General features: G+C 46.5%; 1 protein-coding gene and 1 long non-coding RNA gene across 7 annotated transcripts in view; one reads left to right on the top strand and one right to left on the bottom strand.

Annotated features, from left to right (window-relative positions):
• Positions 1-27,432, bottom strand: part of LOC144889486 (uncharacterized) — a 497,490-nt gene that overhangs the window by 247,011 nt on the left and 223,047 nt on the right. The gene's annotated exons all lie outside the window — the stretch shown is intronic.
• The window catches only part of LOC137412771 (neutral amino acid transporter 9), a 195,871-nt gene that overhangs the window by 122,818 nt on the left and 45,621 nt on the right, over positions 1-27,432 (top strand). For all 6 annotated transcript variants that reach the window (XM_068098106.2, XM_068098093.2, XM_068098114.2 and 3 more), the window contains 2 exons: positions 6,209-6,268; positions 16,750-17,058. In XM_068098106.2, the coding sequence (XP_067954207.1) occupies positions 6,209-6,268; positions 16,750-17,058 (369 nt within the window). The remainder of the gene's footprint in view (positions 1-6,208; positions 6,269-16,749; positions 17,059-27,432) is intronic.

The following is a 27,432-nucleotide window of genomic DNA, read 5'->3' on the forward strand; positions in this document are numbered from 1 at the left end:
TATATATATATAATATATATGTATGTGTATATATATATATATTTTTATATATATATATATATATATATATATATGATAGGAATGGTGGAAGATAGATTGAGAAAGATGAATGAGATTGTGTTTGAGTATGCGTGTGTGACGTTTGGAGTGAAAGAGTGTGTAGAGAGGGGTGAGAAGGAGGCATGTTTAAGCAGGAGGCAGAGGGAGATCCATGAGTTGAGAATGGAGTTGAGGAGCTCGAATGGAAGATGGAAGGGGAGAGGAATGGGCTTGAGGCATTGACGAAGCAGGTGAGGATGAGGTTGGTGAAGTTGAAGAGGTGATGAAAGGAGAGGCAGAGTGAGAGAAAGAGGTTCTTTGAGAATCCTTGTCAATTTATGAAGGATCTGTTGGAGCAGTCTCGATTTGGTGTACTGAAGGAACCAAAGGAAGAGTTGGAAGGTCACCTGCATGTCACGTATGCAGACACAAGGAGGAACGAAGTGGTGGAGGATATCGAAGGCTTGGTGAGACCGACAGAGCCAGGTGTTCCATTTGATTTGTCAGAGCCAAAGATGTCTAAGATTGAAGGGCAGTTTTGAGGAAGGCACGGGCGGCATCAACTCCAGGACCAAGTGGAGTGCCATACAAGGTGTTTAAGAGTTGTGAAGGCATCAGGCAGTATCTGTGGAAGGCTCTAAAGGTGGTATGGAGGCAAGGAGTGGTGCCGAGTCAATGGACGAGGGCGGAAGGTGTTTATATTCCAAAGCAGGAGGAAACTGTGACACTTGAGCAGTTTAGACCAATATCATTGCTCGATGTAGATGGGAAGATATTGATGAGTGTCGTTGCGGCACGGCTCTCAGGATTCATCAGAGAGAATGGTTTTGTGGATGGTTCTGTGCAGAAGGCAGGAATACCAGGATCACCAGGATGCGTTGAACACTCGGCAATGGTCTGGCAAGTGTTACAGGAGGCAAAGAGGCAAAGGAAGGATGTTGCAGTGGTATGGCTGGATTTGGAGAATGCATATGGGTCAGTGTCGCATGCCTTGATCAGGTATCCCTTGGATTTATTTTGGGTGCCATGGAGATTTAGGGGTGTTTTGATGGTATATTATGATCAGTTTTGGATGCGGTTTGCAACACAGTCCTATGTAACAGAGTGGCAGAAGTTGGATGTGGGGATCCCGATGGGATGTACCATCTCCCCTATTTTGTTTGTGCTGGTTATGGAGTTGTTGATATGTGCGGTGAGTGGACATGGGAAAGAAGTGGAGCTAGACCCTGGTCAGAGTTTTCCAGGGATGTTTGGATTCATGGATGACCTGACAGTTGTCCAACAGTCTGCTGATGCAGCAGTATAACTACTGGGATGACTGGAAAGGTTGATGCGGTGGGCAAGAATGGGATTTAAAGCAAGAAAGTCGAGGAGTGTGGTAGTGAAATGACGAGTGGTGGATAACATGCACAGGTTTGAGCTGGGAGGGGAGGTGGTTCCATCATTGGTAGAGGCCCCTGTGCAGAGTTTGGGAAGATGGTATACAGTGGAGTGGAATGATGTGGGAAGGGTGGAGGATGTCAGAAACAAGCTTTTGAGAGGTTTGAAAGGATTGATGGATGTGGTTTGCCAGGTAAGTTGAAGGTATGGTGTTTGAAGTTTGGATTGATGCCACGAGTATTGTGGCCGTTGATGATGTATGATATTGCGATTGGGCATGTAGAGAGGATGGATTTTGTGGTGAGCGGGTTTGTGAGGAGGTGGTTGGGAGTGCCACGCTGTTTGACGAACATTGCCTTTCATGGTCAGGGTGGAAAACTCCAGTTTTCCTTGACATCATTAACCGAGGAGTTTAAGTTGGTGAGAGTGCGGGAGTTCATGATGTTGCGGGTTTCAAGTGATACAGTGGTGAAGAATGCTCTCCCAGAGAAGAAGGGAAGTCGGAAGTGGATGCAAGAGCAGAGATGGATGAAATGGAGGAGCGGTTGCAACAGGAGGAGGTCATGGGGATGGTACAGCACGGGAAGCATGGCTTAGGGTGGATGAAGCATGAGCGATTGGGAAAGGCATGTGTGAAAGAGAGGAGGAAGATGGTTGAGAGGGAGGTGAGAAGAAAGGAGGAGGAGGGGAGATATGTGAAAGCAGTTGGACAGGCACAGCAAGGTGCTTGGACTAGGTGGGAAGGCGTGCGGGGGAGGACATTGAAGTGGCAAGAGATTGGAGGATGGAGCCAATATTGTTGAGTTTCCTGTTGCGGGCAACATATGATGTGCTTCCGTCACCAGTAGATTTTGAGATTGTGGGGGTTGTTGCAGGAGGGGAGATGTTATTTGTGTGGAGGTTTGGGAATGGTGCAGCATGCACTGAGTGAATGCTCAGTAGCATTGGCAGTAGGACAATACAAGTGGCGACATGATCAGATGCTGGCGGTGGTAGTGCAGATGATGCAACAAGAGGTGCTCAGATCGAGAGAGAGAAGAGTGGAGAAGGAGACCGATGGGGGAGAGGTGTTGTTTGTCAAAGAGGGCCAAGTGGTAAGAGGTGGAAAGAGGAGGAGGTGGAAAGCAAGAGTGCTGTCAGGTGCTTGTGATTGGCAGGTGGTGGCAGACCTAAAGCCACAATTGGTATTCCCAGAGAGGTTTTGTGTGACAAGGTTGTAGCCTCACTTTGTCATCTGGACAGGTGCAACAAGACAGGTCATCTTAGGGGAATTGTCTGTAGGTCAATATTTGAGGTCAGGAGGTCATTACTGAACAGGTAACCAAGAACCCGATGGTCAATCTGGCTGAGCTCCAGAGATCCTGTGTGGAGATGGGAGAAACTTCCAGAATGACAACCTTCACTGCAACAATCCACCGATCTGGGCTTTATGGCAGAGTGGCCAGACGGAAGCCTCTCCTCAGTGAAAGACACATGAAAGCCCACAGAATCTTGTTTCTCACAGTCTGAGAGTCCTTTAGGTGCTTTTTTGCAAACTCCAAGCGGGCTTTCATGTGTCTTTCACTGAGGAGAGGCTTCCGTCTGGCCACTCTGCCATAACGCCTAGATTGGTGGAGTGTTGCAGTGATGAGTGTCCTTCTGGAAGTTTCTCCCATCTCCACACAGGATCTCTGGAGCTCAGCCAGTGTGACCATCGGGTTCTTGGTCACCTCTCTCACCAAGGCCCTTCTCCGCCGATTGCTCAGTTTGGCCGGGCGGCCAGCTCTAGGAAGAGTCCTGGTTGTTCCAAACTTCTTCCATTTAAGAATTATGGAGGCCACTGTGCTCTTGGGAACCTTCAATGCAGCAGAAATTTTTTTGTAGGCTTCCCCAGATCTGTGCCTCGACACAATCCTGTCTCTGAGCTCAGCAGGCAGTTCCTTCGACCTCATGGCTTGGTTTTTGCTCTGATATGCATTGTCAGCTGTGAGACCTTATATAGACAGGTGTGTGCCTTTCCAAATCATGTTCAATCAATTGACTTTACCACAGGTGGACTCCAATCAAGGTGGAGAAACATCTCAAAGATGATCAAGAGAAATGGGAGGCACCTGAGCTATATTCCAATGTCCTAGCAAAGGGTCTGAATACTTATGCAAATGTGATATTTCAATTTTTTCTTTTCAATAAATTTGGAAAACTTTCAAAAATCCTGTTTTCTCTTTGTCATTATGGGGTATTGAGTGTAGATTGATGAGAGAAAAAATGAATTTAAACGATTTCAGCATAAGGCTGCAACATCACAAAATGTGAAAAAAGTGAAGGGGTCTGAATACTTTCTGAATGCACTGTATATATGATAATGTATTCATAATGATCATGATATATATATATATATATATATGTATATATATATATATATATATATATATATATATGCAGTCACGTGAAAAAGTAAGTACACCCCATGTAAAGTTTTGACTTTTTCAACATATTTCAACATACAGCTATTTGATCTTCATTTCAACAATATTGATAGATAAAGGTGATATAATATAACAAATATCATGAAACATTTACATTTTGTAGTAAATTGTATAATTTAAATAAACATAAATGCAAATTTCGCATGTGGAAAACGGAAGTACACCCCTGCATTTATCACTACTTCAAATACCTAAAATTAGAATCAGGTGCACCAGCTCAGGTGCAAATGATGAGAACATCGTTAGAGAAGATCTTGGAGGAACCTGTCTTATTTAAACCTCAGACATTTAGTTTGGTTTGCTCTTTGTTGTTGAAGTGTGCGGCGTCACCATGCCTAGATCAAAAGAGCTCTCCGAGGCCTTCAGAAAGAAGGTTATAGATGCGTACGAGTCTGGGAAGGGACTTAAAAAGATCTCCAAACGATTTGAAATCAATCATTCGACTGTCCGGAAGATCATCTACAAGTGGAGAAGATTCCAAACAACTGCCAACTTGTTCAGGCCAGGCCGCCCCAGCAAGTTCAGCCCGAGAGCAGACCGCAAGATGGTGAAAGAAGTCTCTGAGAACCCAAGAATGTCATCACGGGACCTACAGGTAGCTCTTGCCACTGTTGATGACAAAGTGTACGAGTCTACCATTAGAAAGAGGCTGCACAAATTTGATCTACATGGGAGGTGTGCCAGGAGGAAACCTTTGCTCTCCAGAAAGAACATCAGGGCAAGACGAAAGTTTGCCAATGAACACCTAGGCAAAGACCAGCACTTCTGGAACAATGTGCTCTGGCCAGATGAGTCAAAGGTAGAGCAATTTGGCCACAGTACCAGAAGACATGTTTGGTGAAAACCAAAGACAGCATTTGACCACAAGAACCTGATACCAACTGTAAAGCATGGTGGAGGAAATATTATGGTTTGGGGCAGCTTTGCTGCATCAAGGCCTGGGCAGCTCACCATCATCGAATCCACGATGAATTCTTCATTGTACCAGAGGGTGCTTGAGGATAATGTGAGGCCATCTGTCGGAAAGTTGAAGCTCAACCGAAGGTGGACCTTGCAACATGACAATGACCCTAAACATACCAGTAAATCCACCAAGGAATGGCTGAAAAGAAAGAAATGGAGGGTTCTGGAATGGCCAAGTCAAAGCCCGGATCTAAATCCCATCGATATGTTGTGGATGGATTTGAAACGAGCTGTGCATGCAGGAAACCCCTCAAACATCGCACAGTTGAAAGAATTCTGCATGGAGGAGTGGGCAAAAATTTCTCCCAGTCGATGTCAGAGACTGGTAGACAGTTATAAGAAACGCCTACTTGAGGTTGTTTCTGCCAAAGGGGGCAATACCACCTATTAGAGCCAAGGGTGTACTTACTTTTTCCACATGCGAAATTTGCATTTATGTTTATTTAAATTATACAATGGACTGAAAAATGTAAATGTTTCATGATATTTGTTATATTATATCACCTTTATCTCTCAATATTGTTGAAATGAAGATCAAATAGCTGTATGTTGAATTATGTTGAAAAATTCAAAGCTTTACTAGGGGTGTACTTACTTTTTCACGCGACTGTATATGGTGCTAATCTTTGTGCTGTAAATATTTTATTCATGAGAAAGTTGTCATGAGGATAATGGATGCTGCAACTCAATGTCCTATGCCAATTCAGTTTAACTGCCTGGCCCTTTTGAATGGGTATGACGACACAGTTTATCAAGGCTTATTGAGCTTTCCATCTGTTATAAATTCCCCAACTTCCATGACCCACATGCTTTTAATAAACATTATTGGAAACACTTCAAGAATGGTGACGTGTGTTGGGCAGAATGACCAGGGTCACGCGTGTTATTGTAATCGGTCACATATTTGTAACATGTTTCCCTGCCGGTGCTAAATGCTGTTGGTCACCTTTGTCATACAGGATAACCATTTTTGTTATTTTTTGACTTTTATTATTCATTTATTTGTCATTTTCTTCGCAAAAAAGAAAAAATTTCAGACTTGCCAATTTTCCAGCACTAACTATTAGAAGGAAAGGTGAGCAAAGTATTTGATGTCGATAACTCAAGATCAGCTACTCTAATGATGTCATAAGGTGAGAAAACCTTGTGACATGTTCCCTCACTTCTTTTATTTGTATCATCGAATTCACTGAAATTCTTTGCTTTTTTTTTCTTTCAAAAAAACGTCCTATTTTAAAATACCCATTACCTGTTCATCCCATCCAACTCCATTAAGCCCTTCTTTGAAGAATGGAACAATTACTGATGACAAACCTTTCTGTCTCTCCCTCCCAACCTTTGCTCTCACATGTGTTTTCCAGACAAAGTGAACTCAATCAACGTAACCAGCCCTTGGCCTGGACACAACACGTCTCTTCATGGTAGGACTGGGGGTGAGGTGAGGGGTCTGGAGGATGGAAAACAATAATATTTACAGATTCATCACATTGGTAGCATCCACTTTCCAGCTTTCTTATGTCATATTTCCATTGGCTTTGTTTGGGTCGAGTGTTAAATTATTCGGAGGGTTTAATCAAGGCCAAACATGCCTCCCTAAAAAGATAACTATGTACCGGTACGGTAATTTTTTGAATGGCGCCATATGCGCATTTAATGCGCGTTTTCCAATCAGCTCGTTACTGGATTTTTAAAATCAATTCAGCCGCGCTTAATGGCAAAGTCCCATACCTCGAATGACCACGTAAGGCTTTTATGAACAAAAGGTTTACTACCACAGAGATAGAGCAGGAGGGTGGAAACTTGGTAACTGAATACAGCTCTGATGTTCTTGAGGCCCGAGCCTAGATCTACTGTAATCTATCTACATAACCTTTCGTGCCGCTCCTGTTCGGAGTGGGTGTACAAGTTGCCTGAAACCAAACCCAACTGTCCGTCAGATTCGTAATTGATATTGAACCAAACCGTAAAGACCCTCGCAAATGAATTGTATATATATCTTCAACAGCAAGGATGATGGAGTTGAGTGGACAGAGGAGGCGAAATATATTGTTACAGACACGACTTTGATGTTAAAGTGGGCCGAGCGGAATGGCCGTCGTGTCCGCACAAATTACCCGACTATACTCGACGTTGACGAAGTCGCGCGATGCTGGCTCAATAAGAAAAAGAAGACACCCGGCTGGATTACAATAACACAATACGACACCAGGGGTTCAGTTCTCAAGACCTCCGGAGGAGGTTATATTAAGGCGGAAGGTTAGATTACAACTACAAGAGGGACAGCATAGAAAGACAAGCACTTAGACACAATCTTATATTATTCCCAACAGACGACAGATAAACGGGACAAAGCTGACTCACACGGGGATTGATGGAAAGGACAGGCGGGTAGCGATGGCTCCAGGTGCACCTGGGCTCAAAGGTCAGAATCGACTCGGTCCGGTCCAGAGATGCGGGGAGGTCGCAGCGCTCGGATGGCGTCTTGTCTGCTCAAGCTGGGGGCGCATCTGACGTCACATCCGGCGCGTGGCCGCGTATATCCGGCGGGGAGTGACACGCCCTCGGCTCGTTAGCTCCGCCTCGTGGAATCGGCACGTTGCTTCTCATTGGGTGCGTGCGGGGGGTTTACCAGGCTCCGCCCTTGACGAGGAGCTGACAAGGAGCCCCTTCGTGGTAACCCCGTGGAGCGCATGGTCTATGGCGCTAATCGAGCCGGTGTGAGGACGCATCCTCCCCCGCTCCGCCGCCATCTCCTCTGTTGTTGTTGTAATTGTTGGGGAAGAAGATGGAAGGAGGTATGGGAAAGGTCCTAAACTCACTACTGATGCCATATAATCACATTCTGGTGCAACGAAGAGTCATAATTAATGGAGACGAGGCCTTAACTGACATAGAATAAGAATAACTAGGAAGATGTCCGAAAGTTGTCTACGTGTGGTGCGGTGGACCTGGGCACGACATTTAATGGGGGAATAAGGGGAAGGTCGGCTCTACTGATTGTTATTTACATGCAATGGGACTAGGGAATGGGGGATCGGGGAAAGTTGGGGAGTATTGGAGAAAATAGGGGAATATTTACAAGCGGATATGGAGGCCAAATTCCATATTCGCAACATTGCACCCTTCTCTACCCTCGGGGCGTCCCGACCCGATAAATTTTTACCTACTTTAGTGTGGCACGCAATGTAGTTCCCTCTACTATTAACTCTACCCTGAGTGCGACAGTTTTACAGATATTCACAAATGAGTAAATATGTCCCCCTGCGACGTTGCACCCTTCTCCTCACAGAAACACACCCACAGGATAACCGAATCCGGAAAGAATTCTCAAACTAAACATACAGCCGGTAGGGAGCATTATTTACAAGACTACGCTGCTATTTACACTACGATCCAGGACCTGTTTTTGGAGGAACACATGCAGATGTTATGCATAGAGAGAGCGCGCTTGCCAACATCGATACACCAACCCACGAGTGCTCTGTGGCCGACGGCCTTTAATAACGTGCAGAGCACCCTTCCCGAGCATCAACAGCACCACCCCACCACCAATCGGTGCAGTCACCATTGTTCATTGGAATAAAAATAAATTCGACAACCCCTAACCCTGCAGGTGTCTCTTGCTCTTCTTGTGGTGCACTTGGTGGTGTTAACTATTAGTGGTTCACCTGTATGGCATAGGTGCCACGTTGATCCATAGGTCCATCCCCGGGTGGTGCTTGGCCGCAAACGAACTGCGGTCCATTGTGGGTGGCCACAAACATTGCGGTCCATATGGTGTATCGATCCCGGCAGCAAACAGCGAAAGTGCAGGCCCACAACTGCGCAGCCAGCACCTCTCTCTCCTCTCTCTCTACCCCAAAGCCAGATCCTCGGAGGTGGGAGACAAAAGAAGCAGACAAGTGAGTAAGGTGGTAAGGGCGCAAAAGTGCACGCAATGTAAGGTGATGCACACTGGGGGCACATGGGAACCAGGTGAGACAGGTACGTTCCTATCGTACGCCCCCCCCCCCCCCCCCACCAGGTAACCTACATGGCCCCTCCCTTACCCCTTACTGTATCCACCCAACACAACACTACCCATAAACATCTACTTTACAAATCAACAAACATCCCTACTGTCTTCCCCGTTCCTCCCATAAACCAAATTCGTCTTCTCTCCCTCCTAACCAATCAAATTTGCCATTTTCAACTCTCATCAAAATTTGCCATTTTCAACTCAACATCAAAATTTGCCATTACCAATTCAACATCAGTCCCTCCTAGGGAGGGAGAGATGGAATCACCCCAATGTCTCATCCACGTCGTGATGCGTCTCACAAATCCTCACAGCAATTCTCATTTCCTGCACAAAACAAAGAAAACACAGGTGTGGAGTCATCATCATCACAGGTAAGTGGCTGCGTATGGTGCGACAGGTTCTTCAATCCTAACTATTTCCTAAATGACTTTAACAACTTTACACTACCCGGGGTCTTTCTCCGGCCAAACCATTGGCCCCCTTACACTATGGGTTCTAAAAACCAATTCCCATTGGCCCGACTGTGGTGCGCTTCAATTTGGGGTCTCACTCCCCCGATTCATCTCCCGGTGCCCTCGCACAATTTCTGGGCTGCGGCGTGTACCTCTCCCAGTGGGTCTACCCACCTGCACACCTCCACCACTGCAGTTGCCTCCGAGCTTACCTGCTCCTTGCCCTAACCTAACTACCTGGGGAAGGCCCTCTGGCACTCTCCCCACTCAGTGCCCTCTCTGGCACTGGGCTGCCCGATCCACACCCGGGATCCTCAGGCACCCACTCACAACTACCGGCTCCCAGAGCCCACCTGCGGCCTCACCTGGCCGACATCCTCACAGTGGTGGAGTGCCCAACCAACTACACACACTAACAGGCTACACGCCCAGCCATTTCCACAACACTAATGCACCCATTCACAACACCATTCTGCAACCGCACCACAAATGCCAATATCCAACCACAATTTACCTGCACCCTCTACCTAACACTTACACTACCCGCCCCGGGTGCTCGTGAAAGGGGTCCACTCTTCCCCCATCCACACCTTCGCACCATGCACACCACTCCGTACCACTCACTCCAACTCTCTCCACACACCTGTACCTGCACACCTGTGCTCTCACACCTGGTGCCACCTGCACCCTTCTCTCCCCAAGCGCATTCGCGCTGATCCACAACACTCACTACTCATACACTGCTCCACACACCTGTCCAGTTGCACACCTGTGCAATCACACCTGTTCAATCCTCACACACACAGCATCATCTCAGCTAACTACTCCCTTCTGAAACTTGCGCTTCCTAGTCATCCCTTTAACTATTGCGCTCCCTCGTCATTATCATCCACACTAATCTACCTGCGTCCCCACTACAGGTATCAGTCACTAACTAATCTTAACGTCACCTAATGTCATCTTCTCTAGATCCCTATCACCATATCCTAACCCACCCGGGCTAGTTTTCACTGCCATACACCCCATAAGCTATTGCTCCTTTGCCCCCACATGTGAGGGATGGTGGATTTGCCATCCCACCACATCGGGGGTCTCTCACTACCAATTTTGAACATCAAATTTCAACAAATCAAAAATTTGGCCAATCACTACCCATCATCTGCCAATCACTACTGCCAACCCCTTGCCAATCATCAAATTTTGTTTTTCTCTAATTTTGGGTCCAATACACTAACCTCATCACCCAGTCGACTCACTAATACCTCTCGGTGCGCCAATTCCTGTCCAAAGCCCGGCTTCGTAAAGCCAAGCCATGAATGCTGGTTGTTCTGTGCCAGCGGCTGGGTGCGTCCCGCATTCGGTGCAGGGAAGGAGGTTTACCCGGGCCGAGATCCCACGCACCATCTCGGCACGGAGCCATCCAATGCCCCGATCTCGACCTGCCGGCACGTCTCACCAAAAAGTGGTCGCCATGACGACCCTTTCTATCGGGCTGCCAGCTCCGCCTAGTGGAGCCTGGACGCGGCCGTTCAAAGCGAGGCCCGGCACGCACCGAGGGCCTGCTTCGGCTAAAAGTCGCTCTAACCTCTAACCCGTGTAACGTCGATGCTTCACCTGGACGCTTACACCCCGCAGCCCGTTCCTTGCTCACACATCCAGCCGTTTCCATGCTCCTCGTACCGTTCCTTACACACCCAGGCACACTCATTCCACTCACAGCCTTGGTCACACACCTGACCACCGAACACTTTGGCACACATTCGTCGCTCGCACACCTCACCAATACACCTCTTCGCGCCCCCTCCTCAGTCACCTCCTCTGTGACAATCACAGGTGTGCTCTCATTCGCACACCCAACCACGTGCCTCACCACCAACTCCAGCGTGCATTCCCACTCACGCTCTACCATTCCAGGTGTGCATCCTTCCATCCCAGGTGTACATCCTCGCTCACCTGTCACAACTAACTCACGCTCCATGTCACTCTCACTACTTTCACCTCCATTCCTGACAGAGCACTCACCCTTACTCTTGACAGCGCACTCTTTCCTCATGCACCTGTCCGTCACACACCTTTCTCGCGCACACTCTCCCGTTACACCCTCTGTAACACTCACCACAGGTGGACACTCTTCCTTACTTATGACAGCGCACTCTTTCCTCATGCACCTGTCCGTCACACACCCCCCTCGCGCACACTCCTGCGCACACTCTCCCGTCACACCCCCTGCAACACTCACCACACCGCGCTTCCACGTGCTTCCTCGCACACACGCTACGACCGACTCATTCTCGCCAATACCCTCACTCCTTGGCACACACTTTTTCCTCACACACCCCAGAGTCGGACTTTCTCGCACACCTCCTCTTTCGCACACCAGACCTGTCACACACCTCACCAACGGCCTTTCACGAACATCCGGGTCTATCTCGACCCCCAAGCTTATTAAATCACCTGGCGCATCATACGCACGACCATATTGGTCACCACTTACACCGGGTCCTCTTTCTCTTCGCTTCTCCTCCATCACCTACGAATCCCTCATCCGGTTAATGAGCACATCATCACGATCCGAACACAGACTCTGGACCAATTCTTTTACCTCCTCTTTTATCTCTTTCTTATCCTCTCTCCGTCGCTTTTTAATTTCGCTCACCCCTTCTTCCACTTCTTCTAATTTTTGCTTCATCTCCTTCATCTCTTCGTGCGCCCCTTTAAGTTCTTCCTCTAACTCCACTTTATTTTTTTCTATGTGCTCCCGCACCTCCCGCTCTTTAACCTCCATTACCTCTACCACCTTGTCCATTTTCCTCGTCAGGTCCTCATGTACCGTCTGACACTCTTTTTTAATTACCCCTACGTCCTTTTTCATCTCCTTCTGTGTCGATTTTAAACCCTCTATTACCGCTGTGTTCTTCTTTACCTGGTCCCCCAACTCCTTTTGTCCCACTGTCAGTTGTTCTACTCCCAGCGTCAAGTCCTCTATGCCCCCTTGTAACTTTACAGTCCCCTTTCTCACCTCCTTCTCCATGTGCTCCTTACAGTGCCTCACCTCCTCGCGCACTCCTCCGACCTCCTCACTCACTCCTCTTCTGATCTCCTCTCCCATCACTTGCATCTCCTGCCCAGATGCCACCCTCATCTGCTCCATTTCCTCCCTGTGAGCATCCAGTTTGGTTTCTACCCCCATTCTGACCCCCTCTATCTGCTGCTCCATTTGTTTAACTTCCCTTTCCGCTTGGTCCCTCATGTCCCTCAATTTGCCTTCCATACTGTTTTCTAACCCCTCTAACCCATTTTTCACTCCCTCTATCTGATTCTCCTGGGCAGCCATTCTATTTTCTACCCCCGTTAACCCATGTTTCACCTCTTTTATCCCGTTGTCTAACCCCTCAAAATTATTGTCTAACTTCCCAATTTTCTTGTCTAACTCCTCAAAATTATTGTCTAACTTCTCACCGGTACCCCTCATTTGGCCCTCTAATCGCCCACTATCAACCCTCATTTGCTCACTCTGAGCATCCATCCGGTTCCCCATTACCCCCATTTGGTCCTCCAATCGCTCACCCTGAGCATCCATCCGGTTCCCCATTACCCCCAATTGGTTACTCTGCAGTTTGAGGGACGCCTGCATTTGCGCCATAAATTGCTCCATGAGGACCTGCATCTGGGCCATCCCTCCCACTTGTGCAGCGGGTGCGGCCGCCGTAGCTATGTGCGAGGCGCCATTTCGCGCGTCTGCTACCCCCGCTGTTTCGCTCTCCTCATGTCCCTCATTTTGGTCCTGGACCGACCCTGCTTCACTCTCCCCTACCGGACCCCAGCCGTCTTGATCCGCCATAGCGCGACTTGCAAAATTCGAGTTTCGTAAAACAAATACAAATTTCGCCGTTATAATTTCGCGCGGGAAACGCGCTCTGAATCGATTCTACTTGTTACCAATTTGGGCCTAATAAATTTAGTCCCAGGTTCGAATTCAACTCCTGACAACCAATTGTTACAGACACGACTTTGATGTTAAAGTGGGCCGAGCGGAATGGCCGTCGTGTCCGCACAAATTACCCGACTATACTCGACGTTGACGAAGTCGCGCGATGCTGGCTCAATAAGAAAAAGAAGACACCCGGCTGGATTACAATAACACAATACGACACCAGGGGTTCAGTTCTCAAGACCTCCGGAGGAGGTTATATTAAGGCGGAAGGTTAGATTACAACTACAAGAGGGACAGCATAGAAAGACAAGCACTTAGACACAATCTTATATTATTCCCAACAGACGACAGATAAACGGGACAAAGCTGACTCACACGGGGATTGATGGAAAGGACAGGCGGGTAGCGATGGCTCCAGGTGCACCTGGGCTCAAAGGTCAGAATCGACTCGGTCCGGTCCAGAGATGCGGGGAGGTCGCAGCGCTCGGATGGCGTCTTGTCTGCTCAAGCTGGGGGCGCATCTGACGTCACATCCGGCGCGTGGCCGCGTATATCCGGCGGGGAGTGACACGCCCTCGGCTCGTTAGCTCCGCCTCGTGGAATCGGCACGTTGCTTCTCATTGGGTGCGTGCGGGGGGTTTACCAGGCTCCGCCCTTGACGAGGAGCTGACAAGGAGCCCCTTCGTGGTAACCCCGTGGAGCGCATGGTCTATGGCGCTAATCGAGCCGGTGTGAGGACGCATCCTCCCCCGCTCCGCCGCCATCTCCTCTGTTGTTGTTGTAATTGTTGGGGAAGAAGATGGAAGGAGGTATGGGAAAGGTCCTAAACTCACTACTGATGCCATATAATCACATTCTGGTGCAACGAAGAGTCATAATTAATGGAGACGAGGCCTTAACTGACATAGAATAAGAATAACTAGGAAGATGTCCGAAAGTTGTCTACGTGTGGTGCGGTGGACCTGGGCACGACATTTAATGGGGGAATAAGGGGAAGGTCGGCTCTACTGATTGTTATTTACATGCAATGGGACTAGGGAATGGGGGATCGGGGAAAGTTGGGGAGTATTGGAGAAAATAGGGGAATATTTACAAGCGGATATGGAGGCCAAATTCCATATTCGCAACAATATATATTTTGTGTTGCAGGTTGTGACCACAGTATGGTCGGTCTTGTTTTTCTATCGTTCTTCCTGCATCAAACTCAGGTTAAATTTTCCAAGCTATAAGTATTCGGATTTGAATGATGTCTGATGGCCTACCTGTAGCATGCATGCTGTGGTATTGTTTTCTTGCATTCATAACAGTTATATCAATTCTACTTCCTGACAGCTGTGTTTGTAGTACGACTGTTGTACACCGCTCCTTTCCTATGCCATCTCCAGGCATTGCAAATCGTCATTGCTGGGCACCGAAGGGGGCTCGGCAGTGACGCGCGCTGAAAGAGAGTACTCAGTTTTCACTCTGGTTGTTTGTTTGTTTGTTTGTTTTCGTTCTTGCTTTCTTTCGTTCTTGTTTGTTTGTTTGTCCGGGCGATATCTCAGCCATCCTTTGAGCTAGGAAGCTGAAATTTCGGCACAATAGTGAGCAAGTCCTTTGTCAAAAACGGTCTTTTTTGTTTTTTGATTAATAAATAAATTGAGGAGTTATTTAATTATTAGCGATTAATTAAGTACTTATTTAATTAATCAAATTTCCTTTCTCTTCTGACCATTAACTCAGGCACCTTTTGAGTTAGGAAGCTGATATTTGGACATGCCAATGACCAGGTGATTTGGCTGCAAAGGATATTTTTGATTTATTAATTAATCAATTAATCGATCAATTATTTAATTATTCGATTAATGACAAAAAAAAAATTTTTTTTAAGTTACAGATTCTGATGAAATGGTGGTAGTTTATGTATTCTCTGACCAAATTGATTAATAATTTAATTTTTTTATGATTATTATTTATTTATTTTCATTATTAATCATTTATTTATTTTCTTTCTCATTTGGCCAATATCTCAGGCACCTTTTGAGCTGGGAAGCTAATATTTGGACATGTGACCAAGTGATGTGGCTATCAAGGATATTTTTGATTTATTGATTAATCATTTCATCTATTAATTATTTATTGATTAATCGATTAATTATTTATTGAGTAATCAATTAATTATTTAATTATTTATAAATGACTTATTTAATTAAATTTCTAAAAGATACATCTTCGGATGAAGCACTAGTGGTTTAGTTATGCGATTAGCCAATTGATTATGAAAATATTTTGTGATAGTCTCATTGATTTTAATTATACAATTAATCAATCAATTAGTGTACACCTCTCCCTCCCAATGCAGCCTCAATGAGCTGCACTGCGGTATTGCCGGGCGACGGAGGCGCCCCGACAATGCCGCGCTGCAGCATATTTAATTATTTGGCATGGGGCGGGGTACTTTGAATGTATTTGTACTTGTTTCTTCATTCGGTCAAGGCAGCTGTTGAATATTGTGAATGTTGATATTAACATGCGCAATTTTAAGAAGGAAATATTATTCCATCACTCTCTATCAACATTTCTCACCAGGGACTTTAAGTGGAGCTGAGCTCAAGAAAAGGGAACTATAATCTTTGGAAGGTTTTTTTTTTACCTGTGATATGTCGCAGGTCTACAAGAGTTCTGCATGGTTGTTAGTGCTGTTGGTGTTGTGGTTCTTGTTGGGGGTCAAGTTTTGAAATGTCCATCCATTGGTCAGACAGCCTCGGACCACACCCACATTTGTCACTTGACTCCACCCACCATGGCACCAAGAAAAGAAATAATATGGCCGCCATCTTGGTTTTCTGGGTCTAAGACATCAAGTCTATAGGCCTCTGCTGATTATACACTACCGAGTTTGTTGCATAAGATTTCCATTGGCTTTATTTGGGTCGTGTTAATCACAATGAGGGAGCTCGAAAAATGTAATAATATGTCGAATAAAAATTATTAGTAATGTTTAGTCAAGCCTGTCAGAATGCATAGTGTGTGCCTCCCTAAAAAAATAGCGTGAGTCGAAGACATCAAACCTTTAGGCCTCTGCTGATTATACACTGCCCAAGTTTGCTTGCGTCAGAATTCCATTGGCTTTGTTCGGGTTGAGTGTTGCGATGAGGGACCCCAAAAAATCTAATCAATGTCGAATAGAAAAGTCATAAATGTGATGTTTGAATGGCCCCACATTGGGGCCAAGCAATCCGTGACCGTGTGACGAATACGCTCATTCCGATATGACTGTGAGGAGTGATTTGGATAAGAGGTGTTGAGTTAATTTTTGAATAGCGCATTAAATGCGTGTTTCTCAATCAGTCCGTTACCGGATTTGTCGCAGGTTGTGACTACAGTGTTGTCATTCTTGGTATTTCACATTTTCTCAATGTGTCAATCAAGATTTAAAGCATTTATATTGCAAAGTATACAATGTGATTATGTCATTGTTTTTGACACACCTGCAACCTTTCTTTTCCACCCTAGTACTGTGCCAGAATCCTCCTGCTGAGTTATCCCAGTGGACAAATGGACATTTCCTAAATGGGGCAAGTGCAAATGTCAATGCAAGCAATTCAAAGCAGGACAAGACTGGAAAATCCCGAGATGGTACGTCACGCATGGGTGAGGTGCTTCCTGTGGATACAGACTTGCTCAGCCCAGGGACTACTGAGGGGACTATGTTTGATCTGTGGTGGCACAAGCAACGTACGGTGCCCTTATACCTTGTGCTCATTGTTTTACCACTCCTCAACTTCAAGTCAGCACAGTTCTTTGCACGTTTCAACAACCTTGGTGAGCACACACCTGTCCACTTTACTATTCATGATAATACGTATGCTGAAGTACCATTCCATCCGCGGAATCCGGGTCACAGGTTTTTGCCTAATGCAATGGTATTTTACATATCTAGTGATTGTAGATGTATGCATGTATGTCTGCATGCGAATCTTACTATAATTCACCAAATGTCCGTCCGTCTGTCTGTCTGTCTGTCCATTTGAAGGTACCGCAAAAACGACTGAACCGATCGCAACGATATTTTGGGTGGTTAATCTTGGGATCCCCTGGAGTAAAATAGGCTATATTGTTTTTCCAATATCAGCTTTAGTCTCCAGCATTCTCAGGTTTGGACTCCCGCATAACATTCACGTTCACATAACGTTCATTGTGACGATGTTTTCATTGTGACGATGTTGTTTTCCTGGGTGCCGCACAAACGGCTGCACCGATCGCTGCACAGCTGCACCGATCGGACTCGGTGACCTCGGACAAAGACCTTTTATAAGGACACAGGTTGAATCCCTGCTTGAGAGAATTCCAACCCCCTCCCCGCCATCACAGCCATCTCTCCAACTCACAATCGCACGAGATATGCGGAAAGGATGACCCAAAACCAATATAAACATCATTAAACATCATTTGTATATAAACATCATTAAAAGTAAATAATGACCTCGGCCAAAGTTCAAACGACGTTTAATCTCTAAATGAGAGAATTCCACATAGCTATTTGGGCGGTGTATATGCTAACAGATCGCTGTCTCCATCGATCTTTCCAAGGCCGTAACACCTATCGGCTCAAAATCCTTTTAACTGTTGATTTGGTAGTTTTTACAATGAAGGAAACACGTATCGGGAGTACATACGACATTGGGAGTACTAACTGCACACGTCTTCAGTATCAAGCTTAAATCTCTCATGGCGGATCTGAAGAGCGGAATGCTTGGAGAAGTGGTGGGCTACTTCGGCATGAAGGAGGATCAGAAACGTGGACTCCCACACTGCCACATCCTGCTGATACTTGCTCCCGCATGATGTTATTTTCCCGGGTGCCGCACAAACGGCTGCGGATTTAACGGATGTTTATATAAATCATTTAAAAGAAAAAAGCCTTCAATTTCTGATATTTAGCCTTTTCATTTGGGCCTCCCAATTGAAGCCCCGCCCATAGGGCGGGTACCGTTGCTAGTTACTACTAATAATACATCAATAAGTAAACAAATTTCTCTCAGCTTTCTCCATTCTCACAATTTCAAAATAAAACAATTAGATCTACAAGCAATGCAACAAGACGTGGCCTGCCTATGGTACTGATTCACAAACTTTTCTGTCTACAGCCCAAAATTTGAAACTATAGTCACACTGTGACCTAAATGGTACCAGTACATATGATAAAACGTCTCAGAGAAAATGCATTCGATGTTAACCAGGATTTTGAAGGAGGTTTCTCAAGTTCGGGTTGTGACCCTGGGTTTGGGAACCCCTGGCCTAAGGTTCAAAGTCCAAAGACTTGCTCGTCTATATAATAATACTCTTGTTCGTCTGTTCGTATGTCTATTTGTCTCTCTGTGTGTAACATTCCGTTCCACACATTGGTTGGACAGTTCATCTGACTTCACCCACAATTTTAAGTGGGAGAAAATCATATGGTCACCATGTTGGTCCTTACAGCTATGCGAAGTCAAAGACATCTTCGGAGCTGTTATATTCACAATCGTCATGCCCTCCATATAGGTTTGTTCTTCATTGTAAAAATGACCAAAGTGACAGCTGAAAGGATGTGACAGGCTAGGCCTAGGGCCTTGTGAAGATGGGCCTCAGCAATCGAGGCAGTGGTCTGTTAACTTATACATTGCCTAAATAAATATGTGACATTCTCTCAAGCAGGGCTTAAAACCATCAGCTATGTCATTATAAAGGTCTTTGTCCGACGAGGTCATTATTTACTTTTAACGATGTGTATATATGTATATGCATCAGGAAGAAGATAATTAGTTTTGGGTATTTATTGGCCACAATTCACCTGCTCATGGTCACATATTTTTTCCACATAGGTTGAGGCTTTGGGGTGGGGTAGACTCAGCTAGTCTTTGCAATTTCTAGCTTAAGTTTCCCCAAAAAGTCATGTATTCGATAAAATTTATGGAAAATGCAATCCCTGGAGTTTCAGCTACATACATACATACATACATACATACATACATACATACATACATATATACATACATACATATATACATACATACATACATACATACATACACACACACATACATACATACATACATACATACATACATACTGTCGTGCGAATCCCTCCGGATAATACCAGGGTTAACACAGACCAGAACGGCTTTAATGGAGGCGACGACCAAACACGGATTGTGCTATAATAAACGGGGGAGGAAGAAGGGAAGTGGAAAGCTGTGGTAAAAGCGCTTACCTGTGGAAGGCGAACGAACTCAAACGGCACAAGATTTTCAGGAAGTGGAAAATAATACAAGGGTTTATTTCAATAAAAGGTAGGGACAGGAAAACGCGATACTAAAAAAGTCCTACGTTGGGATGTCCCCACAACTCTCTTCAGAAACAAGACACAGGAATGAATTAACGGAAAATAATCGTCGTGTGAAATGTTCTGTGGGTGCGGCCTTATCTTGTCTGTCATCTTGTATAGTCTGCCATCCAAACACGGCTCTGTTCGACCCCGCTCGCGCACCACCAGGCCTAGCTCCAAGCTCCACAAGCGCCGATCGCACACCACGAGGTCCCTCGCTCCAAACTCCAAAGCACCACGAAGGCCCGAGGCAACGACCACCAGGGACCTCCCAAGACCAAGCAGGGAAGCGCAGAGAGCACAAGGGTTCAAGCTGAACGTGCCAGAGGGCCAGAGGGACGTGCTCGCAAGAGCCAACTCGATGTCCAAGAACCGCAAGAGCCGTGCTGCACAAGACGAAGAGAGATAATTGACGTTCGGCGCACCCTCATACAACCTTGCGGTCGTGACGTCAGCCTTGGCGCGCCACCCAATCAGTGCCCTCCACCGACTCGTTGGCTGGAGGTTCGCGCCTACCGCACCAACCCATCACTCGTTCCCTGTAGCGTGGTGATAGTGCGTGCTACTCGCACGGAGGTATATAATAAACTGGAGAGCCAATGACGGCTGTCGGCTGAAGCTAGCGGAAGTTGCTTGGCGGCCATATTGGGAAGCCGATTGTGTCTGAACGCTCGAGAGATGAATACGATCCAGTCATCAAAGCTTTCGCACTCACTCTTCAATTTTATTCTGCTAAAGGATACGACTATGTTCGAGAGACATTCGACTTGGCACTGCCAAGTCCATCCACAATCCGGAAATGGTACAGCGCAATTGATGGTTCACCTGGTTTTAGTGCAGTTGTATTCCAAGCACTAGAGAGCCGGTTTAAAGCAGAGAAGGAGACTGGCAAGAGAACACTGTGTAGCCTGATGTTAGACGAGATGGCCATCATGAAGGCAATTGACTTTTTAGGGGACAAGGTATTGGGGTACGTCGACATCGGAAACGGAGTCCAAGATGACAGTGCTCCCCAGGCCAGCAACGCACTGGTTTTCATGCTGGTTGCACTGAATGACAGTTGGAAAGTGCCTGTAGCATACTTTATGATAAATGGATTGTCGGGGAAGGAACAGGCGAATTTGGTGACACAATGTCTACTAAAATTGCATGATATCGGTGCAGAGGTGGTTTCCTTAACTTGCGATGGACCGTCCGCTCATTTGACAATGTTACGTGAGCTAGGTGCCGACATCACGCCGCAGAATGTGAAACCAACATTTCCCCACCCAGCAAATCCCGAAAAGAAAATTTGTGTTGTACTCGATGCATGTCACATGCTTAAACTTGCAAGAAACTGTCTTGGATCCATGAAAATGATGGAGGATGGCAACAAAAAAGTCATCGCGTGGAAATACATCCAGGCACTCTTTGATCTGCAGAAGAGGGAAGGCTTGCGTCTGGGAAATAAGCTCTCCCGGAAACACATCGAGTGGAAGAGCAATGTCATGAAGGTGGACACAGCTGCTCAGACATTGAGCACTAGTGTGGCAGATGCAATTCGGTTTTGCAGGGACACTTTGCAACTATCAGAATTTCAGGGCAGTGAGGCTACCTGCCAATACATTGAAACATTGGACAAACTGTTTGACATTCTAAATTCTCGCAATCCATTGGCACGAAACTACAAGGCACCACTCATGACATCACGAGAAGGACTTTTCCTGCCATTCCTGGATACTGCCTACAGTTACTTGTCCAACATCAAAAACATGAATGGTCAAGTTATGACCAATACGCGTTTGAAAACCCCCTTCATTGGTTTCATGATCTGCATAGAGAGTGTCAAAATTTTGTATTTCACATATGTCAAACCTGCCTCATCTCCCCTGCGATACCTGCTCACGTACAAAATGAGCCAAGACCACATTGAACTTTTCTTTGGAGCGGTCCGCATTGCATGTGGAAGTGGGAATAACCCAACGGCCCGGCAGTTTGTTGCCGCATATAAGCGCCTCTTGATGCGACATGACATCAAGTCTGCAAGTGGGAACTGTTCTGCACAGGACTCAACCAGAATCCTGAATGCGGCTTCCTTCAAGTGCGTTGCAAAGCAGGCTGTGCCTGACGAGAGTCACGACATGTTGGTGGCCAGACGATACGACCTGGAGTTGAGATCGCCGGCAAAAGAGGACCACGACTATGCGGATATTCCAAATTTTGAGCAACTTTCCATCTTTACAGAGTCATGTGTTGGCTATATTGCCGGCTATGTGGTGAGGATGGTGAGGAAGACTCTGAAGTGTAGCCAATGTCTTTCTGCATTGACCAGTAACAACGAAGAATGGCAAACCACACCAATGTACAGCCTGATTGTTACCAAGAACAGGGGTGGCCTCATAGTTCCCTCGCACAGTGTTGTTCGTGTCTGTGAGGCGACTGAACGCTGTGTCAAGAGGCTCCTGGCTGTAAGCAATGGCAAAATGCCTCGTGAAAGTGGGATAAGAGTGGCAATTTCCACTTCTGTCCTTTCTGAGGTCGGTCGGTCTACATTTGCTTCCTTGGATCGGCACATGTTTGACTGTGAGGCAGACAGCAACCATGTGTTTGCTTTAATACATTCTGTATCACAATCATACAGCAAGATACGTTTCCATCATGTTGTGAGAACACTCGATGATGACATGAAGGAAGAGCGCATCAGGAAAAAATATTGCAAACTGGTCCTGTTTGCTCACCAGTGAGGCAACACCAGAGCAAGCTGAAATATAAGAGCGACCTCATCTCTACATGGTGTGGGTGTGTTTTGTGGGTTAACTGTGAATTGTGTGGGTTAACTACATGACAGCGTTTCATGTCATTTATGTGACTGACTCACTGTTGATGTGTTGCTGACCCATGTCAGTGTAGAATAAACTCTGGTTATCATTATATCTGCGTGGTTTCTAACATCTCGGTAATAGAAACATACACATCTTAGTTACAATATAATGACTGAATTAAGTAACATCATATAACATGACAACAAATCAGATCTTTATATTGAGGAATATTATAGAACAAGCCAAAGAATGGCAAACGACGATGTACCTCAATTTTATAGATTTCTAGAAAGCTTTCGACTCCTTGCCCAGAGAATGTCTGGGTCATCTATCTATAATTCCAGTAATCTCTGTCTGTCTGTCTGTACGTTTGTCTGTGACCGCTGTTTCTCGACAACCACGGGTCCGATATACTTTTAACTTGCCAGGTATATTGCTGGGGACCCGAGGATGTGCCTTTTCAAGGTTTCATATTAATCGGACAATTACTTACCGAGCTATGTCCAAAAAACGATTCAACCAATCAGAGAGCAGCGAACGATCGCGTGTGCCGAACGTGGCGGGCACACTCTGCCTCGGATGGCACATTTGAGAGCGTATTCATTTATTTCACGTTTGCAAACTATGTTGGCGTTAAACTATGTTTTACAACTAATAAAAACGAATTTGCGATTCATTCGCTTTCCTGCGCGTTTGTGCACGCGATGGCGATTTCTTTACCAAACTCCGGAAGCCGTTCGCTTTGGACCAAACCATTGCATGTAAATAGAGGGGGGGGATTGTCACCACTCGCAAGCCGTTCGCTTTGGACCAAACCATTTCATGTAAATAGAGGGGGGGGATATAATTTTAGATATAGATATAGTACGGGCATGCCCTAGTAATGAAGAAATACAGCATACCTGGAAAATTAGTGAACCTTGTAAAAGCCCTTTACCAAGACTTTCAATGTGCGGTCGTCGACCAAGGTGAAACAACAGAATGGTTCAAGGTGAAGACAGGAGTTAAACAGGGGTGTAACATGTCAGGATTCTTATTCCTACTAGTGGGTGATTGGGTCATGAGAAGAACGATAAAGAACACCGAGCGGTAATTTTGGGCACTTTTTTTTCAAACAAGCTCTAAACCATTGGATTCCCCAGGAAAAATGCGTCTAGAACCAACTTCAAACTTAATGAACACCATTTCCTTAAAGAACGGGATTCTGAGCCCGAATATCAGTTCAAATATTAGTATTCTATATTAATTAAATAGTCGGCGGTCCTAAAATTCGCTCCAGCTGCATCATCAGTGCGCCACGCCTTTGCTTTGACAGGCTTACGATCGGCTTCCCAATATGGCCGCCAGACTATTTCCGGTGGCTTCACGGCGGCTAATGCTGCGAGGTGGCCAATTGTAAAGTATCTCGACAAACTGCGATCAATTGTCGTACGCGTTTATTCACTCTGCCGATCAAGGCCCGATTCACAGCAGCGCCATCCGAGCTCTGGCGTAGGGATACAACCCGGTCCCGGTGTAGGGATACAACGGTGAACATTTGCACTGCATACATGACATCCTCCCCTTTAAGTCCAAAATTACCAAGAGCAATACGTGCTAGATTTCCAGAATTGACATTTCAAAAGCAACATTTCCAAAACATGTGAAAATATGTGTGCAAACGGTTATGAGAATAATGAAAATACGTGAAAATAGAACATGTGTCAACGTGAAAAAAAAACATCTTCAAAGATTCAACCGGTCGGGTGCTTTTCTCTCACGCATTGAGCGTCGCGGTGTACCAGTGGATACAGAGTCCGAGGTGATTCCTTTGGGTCGCGGTGTACCAGTGGATACAGAGTCCGAGGTGATTCCTTTGGTCTCCACGAAGGGTGTAGCGTTTGCAGAGGTTTTCGGGGCATCCGAGCCGGCTGGAGCGGCCACGACGATCTCCGGCAGTGGCGGGTCGAACTGTTGTCCTGACTGTGACGATGCTACAGGCTCCATCGACTCACAGTGACGGTAGGTTATGTGGTCCTGATGTCGACGAATTTCGCGGCCGTCCTGCAGGCGAATCACACTGGACAGTGGACCTGGCTTCTCGATGATGTCTCCCGGTAGCCACGTCGCACCTGCACCAAAATTTCGGGCAAACACTGGATCTCCAATGTTGATACATCGACTGTTGGACGTCTTATCATGCACCAACTTTTGATTAAGCTGGCTTTGATAAACATTTGATGATATGTCTGGTTTGAGATTGTCAAGTGTCGATCTCAAGTGTCGTTTCATCAATAACTCAGACGGAGCTGCACCGGTTGTTGATTGTGGCGTGATGCGGTATTTGAACAGGAGACGAGACAGCTTTGTTTCCAGGGTTCCCTCCTGAAGTTTCTGCAATCCGGATTTGATGATTCCCACGGATCGTTCGGCCAAGCCATTTGAAGCCTGGTGATGTGGGCTGACAAACTTATGTTTGATGCCGTTCCGACGTGTGAACTTGGCAAACTCGGTACTGGAAAAACACGAACCGTTATCACTCACGATCATCCTGGGCAGACCATGAGTGGCGAAACAGCGTCTGAGTCTTTCGATGACAATGGCTGACGTAGTACCACGCGTCACATAGGCATCAATCCATTTTGTGTGCGCGTCCGTAATTATTAGAATCATGCTGCCGTTAATAGGCCCGGCATAATCGAGATGTAGGCGATGCCACCGTTCGCTGGGCCATTCCCAGGGATGCAGTGGCGCTTTCGCAGGTGTATTCCGGGTGCTCTGGCAGGGGTAACAATGTCGAACATGATGTTCGATATCAGCATCAAGATTCGGCCACCACACATAGTTTCTGGCGAGTGACTTCATCTTCACAATCCCGGGGTGACAGTCATGGATTTCATCCATGACCCTGGAACGCAGATTTTTCGGGATCACGACACGACATCCCCAGAGTAGGCAACCATTTTCCACGCTGAGTTCGTTTTTACGTGCTTTAAAAGCCGCAAAATCTGGGTCACCCTCAGGTAGCAAATGCCATCCAAGCTGTACAGCCTGGACAGTTCTGGACAGAACGGGGTCTCGTCGAGTATGAGTGCGGATCTGGCCAGAATCGACAGCACAATCTTCCAGATGATCCATCAGTGCGATAATGGATCCTGGTGTAGGCGAATCATCAACGGATTCTGGAAGGGGTAACCGACTCATGGCATCTGCATTTGTGATAGACGAACCGGGCTTATAACATATGGTGTAGTCATAAGCAGCGAGAAACAGGGACCAGCGGATGATCCTGGGCGGTAGTGTGTCAGATGTCGCCTTAGTTGGACCAAACAGACTGATCAGCGGCTTGTGATCAGTGCGAATCGTGAAATGATGTCCAAGAAGGTACTGGCGAAATTTGCCAACGCCGAAAACGATTCCCAATCCTTCCTTGTCAAGTTGGGAATAGTTTTTCTCTGCCGGGGTCAACGTTCTGGATGCAAATGCAACCGGTCTTTCTGTACCATCAGGCATCACGTGCGATAATACACTCCCCACTCCATACCGACAGGCATCGCATGTCAGCACAAGATCCTTCTCTGGATCAAAATGAACGAGAACATTGGACGATTTGAGCAGATCCTTAGAGGTCTGGAATGCTGATTGTTCACTAGACCCCCAGCTCCAGGAGACTCCTTTCCTCAAAAGCCGATAAAGGGGGCCCAAAACGTCGGTCACATTCGGGATGTAACGACCATAGAACTGAAGCAAACCGAGGTATGACTTCAATTCGGTCACATCTCGTGGAGAAGGAGCATCCTTGATAGCTCGGACTTTCTCATCTGTCGGGTGTAGACCCTCGGCATCAATCGTATGACCCAGGTACGTGACTGATGGCACCATAAACTTGCACTTGTCTCGACGCAAACGTAGGCCGGAGTCCGAAATCTTCTTCAGAACTCTCTCCAGGTTCTGTAGATGTTCCGCGTCCGTACGACCAGTAACCAGAATATCATCCTGGTAACAAACGACGTTGCGTTCGGCGGCAAACAAACTGTCCATGACACGCTGATAAATTCCAGGTGCAGATTTCACTCCAAAACTAAGTCGGTGGTACCTATACAACCCACGATGCGTGTTGATGGTAAGATACTGTTTCGAATTCTCGTCCAAGCAGAGCTGTAGATAGGCGGATTTGAGATCGAGTTTCGTAAAAGTCTTGCCTCCCGTGAGACGAGCATAGAGGTCTTCGATCCTCGGGATTGGATATTTATCCAATGAAGAACACCTGTTCACGGTCATTTTATAATCTCCACATATGCGGATGGACTGGTCCGATTTTATGACTGGAACGATGGGCGCCGCCCATTCGGCATACTGGATTTGCTCGATGATCCCCAGATTTTCAAGATGATCCAGTTCCTTGTCAATCCGCTCACGCAGGGCGAAAGGGACTGGGCGAGCCCTGCAAAATATAGGATTGGCATCCCGGTCAACCCTGAGTTTAGCCGTATGTCCTTTCAAGGTTCCAAGCTCATCCTTGAAGACATCCGGGTACGTATCCAGCACATTTTTGAGTGTGTATGCTGCGGTAGGAGAAACGTTGGCTGCCCGGAGTTGATGAATGCTTTCCCACTTCAGTCGAATTATGCTCAACCAGTTCCTGCCGAGTAAGGAAGGGCCCTTTCCAGGAATGACGATCAGGGGTAGGTGAAACTCACGGTTATCGTAGCCCACCGTGACATCACATGTACCGCAGGGAACAATCTTCTCACCTGTATAGGTGGAGAGTCCATAGGTAGTAGGTTTCAGATGGGGTCGGTCAGCATCACTCCACAGGTTTGTGAAAACAGCATGGCTGATGAGCGAGACGGCCGCACCAGTGTCGACCTCCATTTGCAATGGTCGATTGTTGACGACAACATTGGCAAGAAGAGGGTCCCGCCTATGGTGAGAATCAATATGAAGCAGGTCATACGATTCTGAGTTGTCGGAAACAGAGCTCACCTGGTCAAGCTCGGGTTCCTCCGAACCGATAAACTGATGAATCTTGTCAGCAGCTTTTCCTTT

Source organism: Myxine glutinosa, chromosome 1, assembly GCF_964187855.1.
Source record: "Myxine glutinosa chromosome 1, kmMyxGlut1.1, whole genome shotgun sequence".
In the NCBI taxonomy this organism is placed as follows: domain Eukaryota; kingdom Metazoa; phylum Chordata; class Myxini; order Myxiniformes; family Myxinidae; genus Myxine; species Myxine glutinosa.